This window comes from Peromyscus maniculatus, chromosome 23, assembly GCF_049852395.1.
Source record: "Peromyscus maniculatus bairdii isolate BWxNUB_F1_BW_parent chromosome 23, HU_Pman_BW_mat_3.1, whole genome shotgun sequence".
NCBI lineage: Eukaryota > Metazoa > Chordata > Mammalia > Rodentia > Cricetidae > Peromyscus > Peromyscus maniculatus.
The window spans coordinates 46,436,572-46,450,441 of NC_134874.1; the positions used below are offsets into that span (position 1 = coordinate 46,436,572).

The 13,870-nt window shown below is 42.5% G+C and overlaps 1 protein-coding gene across 18 annotated transcripts in view; it reads right to left on the minus strand.

The window, feature by feature from the left end:
- The window catches only part of Rnf216 (ring finger protein 216), a 129,636-nt gene that overhangs the window by 25,063 nt on the left and 90,703 nt on the right, over positions 1 to 13,870 (minus strand). For all 18 annotated transcript variants that reach the window (XM_076560806.1, XM_042268311.2, XM_076560801.1 and 15 more), the window contains one exon: positions 10,965 to 11,062. In XM_076560806.1, the coding sequence (XP_076416921.1) occupies positions 10,965 to 11,062 (98 nt within the window). The remainder of the gene's footprint in view (positions 1 to 10,964; positions 11,063 to 13,870) is intronic.

Below are 13,870 nucleotides of genomic sequence, written 5' to 3' on the forward strand. Positions count from 1 at the left end.
AATATCTTGGGATAACACTAACTAAACAAGTGAAGGACCTTTTTGATAAGAACTTTAAATCTCTAAAGAAAGAAATTGAAGAAGATAGCAGAAAATGGAAGGATCTCCCATGCTCATGGATAGGTAGGATTAACATAGTAAAAATGGCAATCTTACCAAAAGCAATCTACAGACTCAATGCAATCCCCAACAAAATCCCAACACAATTCTTCACAGACTTGGAAAGAAAAATACTCAACTTCATATGGAAAAACAAAAAACCAAAGATAGCTAAAAGAATCCTGTATGATAAAGCAACCTCTGGAGGCATCACCATCAGTAACATCAAGCTCTACTATAGAGCTATAGTAGTAATAAAAACAGCTTGGTACTGGTATAAAAACCGACATACAGACCAATGGAATCAAATCGAAGACCCCTGACATTAATCCATGCACATATGAACACCTGATTTTTTGACAAAGAAGCTAAAACTATACAATGGAAAAAAGAAAGTATCTTCAACAAATGGTGTTGGCATAACTGGACGTCAATATGTAAAAGATTACAAATAGATCCATATCTGTCACCATGCACAAAACTCAAGTCCAAGTGGATCAAAGACCTCAACATAAATCCAGTTACACTAAACTAAATAGAAGAGAAAGTAGGAAGTACTCTTTGAATGCATTGGCACCGGAGACCACTTCCTAAATATAACACCAACAGCACAGATACTGAGCACAACAATTAATAAATGGGACCTCTTGAAACTGAGAAGCTTTTGCACGGCAAAAGACATGGTCAATAAGACAAAAAGACAGCCAACAGAATGGGAAAAGATCTTCACCAACCCCACATCTGACAGAGGATTGATCTCCACAGTATATAAAGGACTCAAGAAACTAGACATCAAAATACTGAACAATCCAATTAAAAAATGGGCTAAAGAGCTAAACAGAGAATTCACAAAACAAGAATCACAAATGGCTGAAAGACATTTAAAGAAATGCTCAACATCCTTAATCTTCAGAGAAATGCAAATCAAAACGACTCTGAGATACCACCTTACACCTGTCGGAATGGCTATGATCAAAAATACTAATGACAGTCAATGTTGGAGAGGATGCGGAACAAAGGGAACACTCCTTCACTGTTGATGGGAATGTAAACTTGTACAACCACTGTGGAAATCAGTATGGTGGTTTCTCAGAAAATTAGGAGTCAAACTACCTCAAGACCCAGCCATCCCACTCTTGGGCATATACCCAAGGAATGCTCAATCATACCACAAAGATACATGTTCAACTATGTTCATTGCAGCACTATTTGTAACAGCCAGAACCTGGAAACAACCCAGATGCCCATCAACTGAAGAATGGATTAAGAAAATGTGGTACATATACACAATGGAGTACTTACTCAGCAGAGAAAAACAATGACAGCATGAAATTTTCAGGCAAGTGGATAGAACTAGAAAATATCAATCTGAGTGAGGTAACCCAAACCCGGAAGGATAAACATGGTATGTACTCACTCATAAGTGGATTCTAGATATAAAGCAAAGAACAATCAGACTCTAACCTACAGAACCAGGGAGGCTCTATAGCAGGGGGGACCCTAGGATGACTGTGGCTTATAAGTTTTGGTTTTACTCAATTACTGGGCAAGCCTCAATGAAACATTTCACTATTAGGATAAGAATTTATACTGTATCAAGCTGATAATAGAAAAATAAATAAAAAAATGTTTTTCTATTAAAACAACAAAAAAAAAAAAACCCAAAAGAGAAACACAGACAGGGTCTCATTTTGTGTTTTGGCTGGCCTGGAATTTGCTATGTAGGCCAGACTGACTTCTAAATCACAGAAATCCACCTGCCTGTGTCTCCTTAGCACTGGAATTAAAGGTGTGCCCACTATGCTCAGCAAATAAATATTTTTTAAATGGGTTTTTTTTTCCCCCAGAGCTGAGGATCGAACACAGGGCCTTGCGCTTAGCTAGGCAAGCACTCTACCACTGAGCTAAATCCTCAACCCCTTAAATGGCTTTTAACTCAATCTTTGTATGAGTGTTCTGTCTATACCTATGTGTGTGCAAAAAAAACATGTATATGCTTGGTGCCCACGAAGCTAAAAAAAAGAATGTCTTATCCCCTTGGACTAGAGTTATAGATGGCTGTGAGCCACCAGGTAGGTGCTGGGAAATGAACCTGGGTCTTCTGCAAGAGCGTGCTGGCTCATTTTATATCAACTTGACACAAACTAGAGTTATCTGAGAGGAGGGAACCTCAATTGAAAAAATGCCTCCCTAAGACCCATCTGTATGGCATTTTCTTAATTAGTGATTGATGGGGAGGGCCCAGCCCATGGTGGGTGGTGCCATTTTTGGACTGGTGGTCCTAGGTTCTATAAAGCAGGTTGAGCAGGCCATGAAGAGCAAGCCAGTAAGCAGCATCTCCCCGCCTCTTCTCCCCATGGCCTCTGCATCAGCTCTGGCTTCCAGGTTCCTGCCCTGCTGGAGTTCCTATCCTGACTTTCTTCAGTGATGGATGGACTATGAATGTGGAAGCGAAAGCCAAATACACCCTTCCCTCCCCCAGTTGCTTTGGTCACGGTGTTTCATCACAATAGTCACCCTGACTAAGACCAAGAGTAATAAGTGCTCTTAAATGCTGAGGCATTTCTCCAGTCCAAATAAAATAGTTTTCAAAACAACAACAAAGAGCTGAAGAGTGACTAAGAAGACAAATATGCACATATTCAATACATACCACTCCTCCCACACTTACCCAGAATCATTTTGCCTGTAGCTACCCTAACAGTTACTTTGCTAAGGTTTAACTTGTATTTCTCTGATGACTAATACAATCGAACACTCTAGTGACTGTATCACTTCCTCATTTTCTTAAAGAAATACCTATTGAAATTATCTATCTTTGGGTTGGACTAGATTTTCTAGCTGCATTCAAGATTTCTATTTGGTCTGCGACTAGCTCTGTGGGAGAGCACTTGCCAGGCATGTGTAAGACCTTATGCTAAATTTCTAGTATTGAGAATGAACTAAAAATGAATACTCCCTCAAACCAAAACCAAAACGCTTCTCTACTTGTTCTTGACCTTTGGCAGTTTGACTTTCATTCATGTGTCTTGTCTTTTTTTAAACCTTTATTCATGTCCTTAAATCTGAGAAGTTTTTACCCATTCTTTCTTCAAGTGTTTTCTCTGATCCCTTTTTGTACCTTTAAATAGGAATATAGCATATAACGTGCCACAGGTCCCTTAGGATCTGTTCATTCCTTTTCTGTTTTTTCTCTCTCCATTTTTCCAACTGGGTGATGTCAATTCAGCAATCTTCAATAATCTAATCCCGCCCCCCCCCAAAAAAAAACAGGGTCTCACTATGTAGCTCTGGCTGTCCTAGAACTCACTATGCTATGCAGACCAGGCTGGCCTCGAACTCAGAGATCCACCTGCCTCTACCTCCTGAGTGCTTGGATTAAAGGCATGGTATCACTAAACCAGGCTCATTATTTTCTTTAATTATTATTTTTTTAAAAATGTAGATGAGTATCTTGCCTTCACATATGGAAGTGTACCACTTGTATAACAGTGCCCTCAAAGGCCAGAAGAGGGCCTTGGATCATCTCTGAACTGGAGTTACAGTTGTGAGCTGCCATGTGGATGCTGGGAACCAAACTTGGGTCATCTGAAAGAATAGCCAATGTTGTTAACCAGTGAGCCATCTCTTGAGCCCCTCTTTTCTTTTGAGAGGAAATCTAATGCAGGCCTCAAATTTCCTATTTAGCTGAAGATGACCTTGAACTCCTGATCCTCCAGTGTTGACAGCTGCTAGAATAGGCATGTACCATTGTAGCCAGTTTTATGAAGTGCTGAGAATTCAACTTAGGGCTTTGTGTATAACAAGTAGACCATTTACTAATTTCGTTATATCACTAGCCCTCTCTGACTCATTCTTTTGCTCAAATCTGTTATTACATTTTCATATTTTTTCACTGTAGCTCTTGTAACTTTCTTTTCTTTTTTTCCAGATCTGAGGACCGAACCCAGGGCCTTGTGCTTGCTAGACAAGCGCTCTACCACTGAGCTAAATCCCCAACCCGCTCTTGTAATTTTCAATGGTGTCTTTCCATAATCTTTTATTATGATATTCCACTTGCTCACTCACCGTAGAACTAGTTTCTTCTGTCCATGGCTTCTTTTTTACTCTCTGACAAAAACAAAAGTTTTTTTTTTTTTTTTTTTTTTTTTAGACAGGGGTTCTCTGTGTAGTTTTGGTGCCTGTCCTGGATCTTGCTCTGTAGACCAGGCTGGCCTCAAACTCACAGAGATGTGCCTGGCTCTGCCTCCTAAGTGCTAGGATTAAAGGTGTGCACCACTGCCGCCTGGCAAGACAAAAGATTTTAAGGATATGTATAACTCTGTCCACAGCTTTTCCTCCTGTGAATAGTCCACACTTCCCTAGTTTCTTTGAATGCCTTGTAAATTATTGCTGAAAATTGGATATTTTAAATACTGTACGTGGAAATTATAAATCAGACTGCTTCTTGCAGGTTTGGCAGTTAGGAGACTTTAACAAGCTCTTTCCTAAGTATTTTATTTTCTATTGTGTGGGGTGATGATTAGTGATCAGTGCTGGAACTGAGAGAGATTTTTAAGTCCTGGAGCCAAACACATAGAAAAAAGGAAAAACTGTTGTCCTGATCCCTGCTGGCTGGTTCTGACTCTGCATTCCTTCCACCTAGCAAGGCTACTTTTAGCTCCCACTTGCCTTTATGTATCATTTGCATGGTCACAGTGGAAGCCTAAGGCCCTCTCAGATTGATCTGAAGTGTGGCACCCTAGTCCCCTTGGCATTCATACAGCCTCATAGGTCTAAGGCTGCTGCAACTAGGTCTGTCTTTAATCCTATAAACAAAATTCACGGGGAGGCTGTTCAGTCCAAGGTTTGCCTCTGGCAGCTCCTGCCAAGCTAATTGTTGCTTAAGTGTGAAGGGTGTACTTTTTTTTTCAGCTCCATACACAACCTTTTTTAGCAGCATCATTTTCCTTTGAGTGTATTAATATTTTTTTTAAAAGAAAAAAAACTCTGATGAGTCATCAGGCTGATTACCTGTGTTCACATGTGAAACCTTTACTTTACTCCATGACCCTGATTTTGTTAGGCAGGATGGTTTAGTCACTCAAGCTGGAATCCTGAGAATCATTATTGAATCCATCTTCTTTCACATTCCCATCTATCCTGCCAATTTACCTCTTTAAAGATTTCCTAAATCTGCCAGGCACAGTGGTATCCACCTTTAGTCCCAACACTCAGGAAGCACAGGCAGGCAGATCTAGATCTAGAGAGTTCAAGGTCAGCCTGTTCTATATAGCCAGTTCCAAATAGACAGGGCTATGTACAGATCCCATCTCAAAACAAACAAACAAACAAACAAATAAGCAAACAAAACAAAACATACCACTCTCACCACCACCACCAAACCCACGCCCCCCCTTTCAGTGTCATGATCCCTTGAGGCTCTATTAACTGTAGTTTGGACTACTGCAGTGGTTTTCTTTTTTCTTTCCCCCCCCTTTTTTTGAGAGTCTTTCCTAGTCCATTTTGGTCTTCAGTTCATTGTATAATATGGAATACTTGAGGTTCTATTATAGACTACTGTCCTTTGCTAGGCATGGTGATGTACAACTTTAAATCCAATGCTCTGGAGGTAGAGGCAGGCTGATGCACATAGAAAGTTCCAGGAAAGCCAGGGATGTCTTACCATCCCCCCCCCCCAAAAAAAAAAAAAAGAAAGAAAGCTGTCCTCTGAGCATAGCAGCTGCCACTATTTTCATCTGGTAGCTGTGAATACCCACAGAGGATGCTAACCGAGATTTCAGCTCCCCTCCTCCACCTTTCTCTAATCTCTATGTAATTCTGCCCACACTGCAAATAGTCTTGGGAGTTGTAAGAGTATACAGGAACCAGGTGTGGTGGCACACATCTTTAATTCCAGCCCAGGGGATGAAGAAGCAGGAGGATCTCTGCAAGTTTAAGGTTGGCCAGGGCTATATAGAGAGAACTTGTCTCATAAAACAAAATAGAAAAAGTATATAGAGGAGAGAAGCCTAACTGAAGGGATGGAATTCATTTATGCAGCTGTAGGAAGTAGCTTCTCAGGTGAGACTTTTGGTGGGATGGCTGTTTGGGGATTACCCCTGTGTATAAGCAAGCCCAATAAATTTATTTGTTTCCTAAGTTGGTCCTTTCTAGGGTGAGTAGATGTCTACTCCCATATCTCCAGGAAAAGTTCACAAGTTATTTATTCTTTTTGAGAATGTTTTTCTGTGTAGTTCTAGCTGCATCTTACTCTGTAGACCAAGCTGCCCTGGAACTCACTGAGATCCTCTAGCTTCTGCCTCCTGAGTGCTGGGATTAACAGTATGCACCACACAACTTCTGATCTTGTTGCTTTCACTTCTCGAATGCTGGGACTATGGGTGTAGGCCACCCTGCCTAGCTCTTTTTTAACCCTAGCCTATTTTCTACTATAGCTACTCACCAAGTAGCCATCAACTCCAAGGTGTCTGGACCTAACAATGTTGTTTAGGAGCATCTGATGGTGGGCCAGATGGACACTAAATAGCTCAGCTCCTCTGGGAAATCTTCTCACTCCTAAAGTCACCTGACAATGACACTTCAGACCTGACTCTAAGCCAGGACATATAAGGAGAGAAGAAGTTTGATAAGACCGTGAGAAAGCAGTCAATGTCAGAAGGTATTTTGCAGGTCAGAAGTCACCAACATGGTATGCTGTGCCAGCACTGGGAAGGCAGAGATGGGAAGACTGTGGGTCTGGGGCCATAGGGGCTCTGTGGTGAGCTCATGGGAAAAGCAGACCTTCTACGGACCAGATCTGATGGGGGACCTCTATCTGGCAAGAGACATCACGGACTTACTGCCAAATTTTGTTAATGATGACAGGGGCAAAAGCTAAAAGCTAAGTACTTAGGGCTGAAACACATGATTCCAAGGACAGATTTGCTTGAAAATACACAGGGCTTTAAACAAGCACAACAGACAGACAAAGCAAGTATGGCAAAATGCCGATAACCACTGGGTGTTTATTCACTAGTATTTCTACTGTGGACACCTGAAATTTGTGTTACTGAGTATCCCACTAAGCCTCACATATCTAAGCAGAGCTGCACCACCAGTTGGATGCTTAAATATTTTCGTAAGATAGAGAAAGTAAATTTTTTAAAAAGTAGATGGGGCTGGAAAGATGGTTCGGTGGTTAGGAACACTTGTTATTGCAGAAGATACTGGGTTTGATTTCTAGCACCTACATTTTGATTCACAACCATCCAAAATTCCAGTTCTAGGAGATCCAAAGCCCTCTCATGACTTTCTTGGGTAGCAGGCATGCACAGGTGTACACACACACACACACACACACACACACACACACACACACACACACAGAGGTAAATATCTATACATATAAAAAAACATTAAAAAAAAGCTACCATAGCTTTCATCATTACAAAGTTAAGGTGTATTTTACTCGGATTCACACTGCTCTAACAAACTACCTGGGTCTAGGCAATTACAAACTAAAAAAGTTTATTTAGTTCATAGTTCCAAAAGTTCAAGAACAAATTGACATCTACTGGGTTGTGGTGACAATCTTGAGGTGAATGGCTCATAGCAGGGAAACACTCAGTAGAGATCACGTTTATTTCTCATCTTCAGTTGAGAGGGTCTACGTAGGGCTGGTCTTGAATTTGTCATTTTCTTTGCCTCTGTCTCCCTATGGCTGGGATAACAGGTATGCACCATCATGCAGGGCTTTTTCTTTTTGGTAAATTTGCAGTTTTGTGAGACTGTCTTCTCACTATACAGCCAAGGCTAGTTTTGACCTCTAGGCAGGTCCTCCTGCTTTTCCCTGCATACAATAGCAAGTACTCTGAGCCACATTCCCCAGCCTCAGTTTCAGTTTACTGCCTTTTTTAGGGGGTGGGGTAGGTTCGAGACAGGATTTTTCTGTATAGCCCTGGCTGTCCTGGAACTCAAGAGATTCACCTGCCTCTGCTTCCTGAGGGCTGAGATTAAAGGTGTGTGCCTCTACCACCTGGCAAACTTACTCTTTTTAAACAGTCTGTTCTAATGGGATGACTTTGGTTCTGTGAGAGAAACATTAATCTTGTCCAAGGGTAGTCTCCCCCCCCACAGGGTTTCTCTGTGTAGCCTTCACTGTCCTGGAACTTGCTCTGTGGACCAGGCTGGCCTTGAACTCACAAAGATCTGCCTGTCTCTGCCTGTGCTGGGATTAAAGGTATACACCATCCCAAGAGTTCCCACTTCTTAAAGGTCCTGCTGCCTCAACATTAGGGGCAAAGCTTCTAGTACATGAATCTTTAAGAGAAACACTCAATTATACCCAAAGCCTAATGTAAGTTCTACACCTAGCCTTCTACACAGTTTTGCTGTGTGTGTGTGTGTGTGTGTGTGTGTGTGTGTGTGTGTGTGTGTGTGTATGTCTATATTTTTGAAACAGGGTCTTACTCAGTAACCTAGTGTAGACTCAAACTACTCTTCCAGCCTTAGGCTCCTAAGTGCTGGGATTATAGGCCTGTGCCACCATACCCAGGTCAGAATAGTGTCTTGCCAGGGTACCCAGACCTCATAGCATTTCCCTGTGTACACCTTGAGCTTTCTTATTTTTGCTACTTGGCAACAAGCAGGATCCCCCAGGTCATTGGAGGCACAGAAGAATGGGCCTAGGAGAGCAGTATGTCAGGTATGCTGCAGATGCCTCATCAGGTACTGAGTAGCTGCAGCTGCTCTTCCAGATGCTATTCTTACTGCACAATAAAAAGCTCCTGGCAACTGGCACATAGCTACTGATATGGAAAATGCTTTTATTCTTTTGTTCAATGCTAGAGAATAGCAGCTGACAAGGATCTTATTTGTCACCCACCAAGACAATATACCAGTCTGTGACTCAAGTGACACACAGACAGATCTGACCTGATGAATAGAAGCAGCAGGTGATCTAGAATGCACTGATATGGGACAGTGGCGTGTGCCATCTCTACAAAGTTCTAGTGGTTGGGAAGCCAGGTCTGCCTCAGGACAGCCTTCCCAAAAGCAAGGGAGTGCTGTGTATCTCCACCCTCTTCCACGTACAGTGAAGCGTACTGGGGAGGCACTTTTGGGTTCTAGAACTGATAGACATTGTACTGGATGGTCCACTCTGATAGGTTTGTTGATCTAGGAACTGCCAAGCTTGACAAAGTTCTGCATACTTTGTCCAGGGCTATCAGAAAAACAAAACAAAACACCCCAAAACCGAAACAGAACAGGAATGCCTACTTTAAAACAACCAGTTTCTCTAAGAAATATCCATGGCCTACTGGCTGCATAGCTGGGCTGTTAGCGGATCAAGGTCTCCAATTCTTTGGGGGCTCCAAGGTAAGGGTTGCTCTTAGCTTTTAGAAGCTACCTCACTCCTTGGCTCAGGGCTCCTCCCTCCAGCTTTAAAGGCAGCAATGGGAGGTCAAGTCCTCATGTTTACAAAAGCCCACAATCAAAGCATCTCTTGTCTGACTACTTCCAGGAAAGGCATTCTAGTCAAGAACTCCCAATCAGGAGTTCACTGAGAATTTCCCCACCTCAAGGAAGGGCCTTAACTTTGAACATATTCATAAGGTTCCTTTGTCATCTGCAAGGAGAACATCCTGGAACCTACCAAAGTTAAGACACAGAGAACAACCAGAAGCCACATGCGTTCAAATCCATGCTATGCTACTTACTACCCATGTGACAGTGGTTATGCTACGTGTGTTTTCCTTGTCTCAACTGCAAAGTGAGGACAATAGGACCTATTGGTAATGCAGACCCAGAGACTGCTAACTGCCCCAAATGTTCTCTACTTCATCTTCTAAGCAACAAACTCCCATGCCCATTCTACATATTTAAGCTGAAAATGAAGTCATCTACCTCCAGGCCATATACAGTGCCAGGCTGTTTCCTTGAGGAAAAGCTGCCTGCCTAATAACCTATCTCCTTCCTCCTTTCCTATACACAACTACGCACAGGATACCACCACATATTGGGAGTCAGTGTGACCTAATGGGACACAGTTCACCAGCCTGGCAAAGCTGGATTCTTTATGAAAGGAACAGACTTCTGTAGCACTTAAGTGACTGCATTTTCATATGTTAACATTTAGAAATTTCAGGGATGAGGGATTATATGAGCAAGGTGTGTGTGTGTGTGTGTGTGTGTGTGTGTGTGTGTGTGTGTGTGTGTGTGTGTGTGTGAGGGCTGTCAAGATTATGATGGAGAAAACCAGAGACACCTGACCCAAGCTAGTGAGAACTTACGGACTCTGGACTGACAGCTGGGGAACCTGCATGGGACTAAACTAGGCCCTCTGAATGTGGGTTACAGTTGTGTGGCTTGATTTGTTTGTGGGGCCCCTGGCAGTGGGACCAGGATTTATCCCCAGTGCATGAACTGGCTTTTGTTGGAACCCTACAGTGGGATACCTTGCTCAGCCTTGATGCAGTGGGGACAGGCTTGGGCCCACCCAAACTTGGTATGCCAGACTTTGTTGACTTCCCAAGGCATGCCTTACTCTTTCTGAGGAGGGGGTGAGGTGTTGTGGGAGCAGGAGATAGGGAGGGAGGTATGTAAAATGTGGTTGGTACGTAAAATATATGAAGACCTGTTATACCTACTTACTGGATAGACAGTAAGGAGAAGTGAGTGCTTGATTTTTATCAAACACATACAAGCCAGACATTCCATAGTACCACCTGACATTTGAATAGCTATAGGTTGTAGAAACAAAGATATAGGCTCTGGGGTTAGGGTCCTGCCAAGGATTCCTCTGTGCAGGGGTGGCTCAAGCTGGTACTTCCCATAGAACCCTCTGCTCCTTGCAGGGCCAGTTCAGCAATCACATTACTCACATAGATGTCCGGTACTTGATGTCATCCTTTTCTGCCAGCTCCTCACAGGTAAGGCCATTATGCTCTTTCCAGAGTCCTTGACACTTCCTACAGGTCTCCTGAGGATTGAAGACATATAAATACAGTTTCTGGTGAGTGGGTGCCATACAAGTGTCTGTTTACAAAAATGTCTATGAAATGCGCTTTTTGGGACCCCGAGTCTCTGAGAGCTGCTGTCTCAATGAGCAAGGTTGCTTCTTAAGACAGAGCAGCAGCAGAAGAGAGAAGTATCAGAGTTACATGGTAGCAACTGCCTTGGGAGTATCTACATTTTGGAGGTGGAAGCAGGAAGATGGAGTCAGCTGGTGGTGGGGCAGAGTGGATTGAATGAAGACACAAGATTTTTCAATGTAAGCCATTTGTGTTCACCAACATCTGCCCCAAGACATGGTGTCATGTAGCCCTGGCTTGCTTGAAATCGTGTAGCTAGGGATTACCTTGAACTGTTTTTTGGAAAAAAAAATTCCTTTACTTTTTAAATAAAAGATTTATATATTTATGTATGCATATGGATGTTTTGTCTGCAAGTACACTGCATATCAGAAGAGGTTAATATATCCCATGGGACTACAGTTATAGACAGTTGTGAGCCACCATATGGGTACTGGGAATTGAACTCACGACCTCGAGAAGAATAGTCAGTACTCTTAACTGAGCCATCACTCTAGCCTCCTGTCTTGAACTTCTGATCTTCCTGTCTCTAGATTCGAGTGCTAAGATTATAGGTAGGTGGCACCACAATTGGTTATTTTGTGCTTGGGATAAAGTAAAGGGTCTTGCGCATGGTGAGCAATAACTCTACCTACTGATGTACATTTCTAGTCCTCTTTTGCACTTTTAAACTGTATATGACATATATGTGCTGATAACAGAAGTAACATTTAATTTAGGGATAAATATGATGCAGAGAGTCTGGAGTCTTTTTTTCTCTTTGGTTTCTCTGTGTAGCTTTGGAGCTTGTCTTGGAACTCACTTTATAGACCAGGCTGGCCTTGAACTCACAGAGATCCGCCTGTCTCTACCTCTGCCTCTCGAGTGCTGGGATTAAAGGTATGGGCCACCACCGCTTGGGTGGAATGTGGTTCAAAGGATTCAATCAATGGTATGGGGGTATAGATGAGTTCATGGGATAGTACACATGTCAGTGTCATTGCTTCCAAGGGACATAGATGTTTTCTCTCTCCAATGTTTTCTCTCTCCACTGCTTGCGTTCCATTCAGAAAACAGAGCTACATCAGTACTGTATATAATTAGTTTCCAACAAAATCTGCAATTGTACAGAACTGTTATTTTTCTTTGAACTTTAGTTATTTGTTTGCTCATTTATTTATTCACTTATCTATCTATCTATCTATCTATCTATCTATCTATCTATCTATCTAAATATCTAAATTTTATGTATGAGTGCTCTGCATGTATACCTGCACACTAGAAGAGGGCATCAGATCCCACTATAGATGGTTGTGAGATACCATGTGGTTACTGGTAATTGAACTCAGGACCTCTGGAAGAGCAGTCAGTGCTCTTAACTGCTGAGCCATCTCTCCAGCCCCTAAGACAGAATGGTTCTTAAAAGATCTTGTGTGACTAGGCATGGTGGCATACGCCTTTCATCTCAGTACTCCAGGGAGAGGCAAGTAGATCTCTATGAATTCAAGGCCATGGTCTACATAGTTTCAGGACAGCCAGGGCTACATAGAAAGAACCTGTCTCAAAAAAGAAAAAGAAAAAAAGACCTTGGTACTATTCCAGGAAAGTGGCATAAACAGCAGCTGGAAAACAGATGAGCTTGTGTTTGGATACTGTCCTCCTCCTAAACAAAAACAACAAAACCACCCACTAGAAACAACAGCTTGAAAACAATACATAGCAGAAAGGCAGTACTTGTGAGTGTTCCTGGTGAGTCAGACCTTAATTCATGGCCTGTCTTGTGAAGTGAAGAAACCCTATTCTCCAGGTAACACCCAAGGCCACAAAATAGCCTGTCCACACTGCAGTCTATGGTTCATGAGAGTCAAAGGGAAGTCCTCTGGCTTGTATTCAATACCACAGTGGCCAGCCTGTCGGTTAAATTCCTTCATAGTAAAGAGCCCAGGGGTTCCAGAGAATAAACCTCAATTGTATTCTGAAGAGGCACTGTAGCCAGACACTGAAACCTACAATTAAAATAAGGGGAGCATAGAGTAGGCTGGGCAGAGTTATCACATGGAACTCTCTGCATCATCTCTTCCCAGCCAGGCCTGAGCTTTCCAGCCCATCCCTTTCCTGGTGACTTCAGCATAGGAGGAAGAGAGGGGACACAGGTGCTGGCTAACCTAGGCAACTCATTAAAGGAGCTGCTACCAGCTGCTGCTCATTAGGAGCCTGTTGCCAAAGTCTTATGGGGCCTATGGGGCCCATGGGTCCTTGAAATGCTAAGATATCTTGCAATATAGAAAAAACAAGTGGCTGGGGAGATGGCTCAGTTGGTAAAGTGTTTGCACTGCAAGAATTAGGATCTGAGTTCAATCCCCAGAACCCACATAAAAAAAGCCAGACATCATAGAGAGTACTTGTAATCTTAGTTCTGGGGAGGAAGGGCAGGTTGATCCCAGAGACCTTATGGCCAGCCAGCCTACATTATCTGAGTGTTTAATGAGCCAAGCAGATTAGAGTCTGTTTTGGCTGAGGAGGCCTAGGTAGGATGACTGTTAAATTCAAAGCCAGGATAAGATAAATAGTGAGTTCAAGGGCAAAATATGCACTACATAGCAAGTTTCTGTCCCTCAAACAACATCAAAAGATGTTTAGTTTTAGATGACTCTATGAGAGAGCTGAAATTTCTTCTCAGAAACATAGCTTCCTCAAAAATCATCAAATGTCACTGT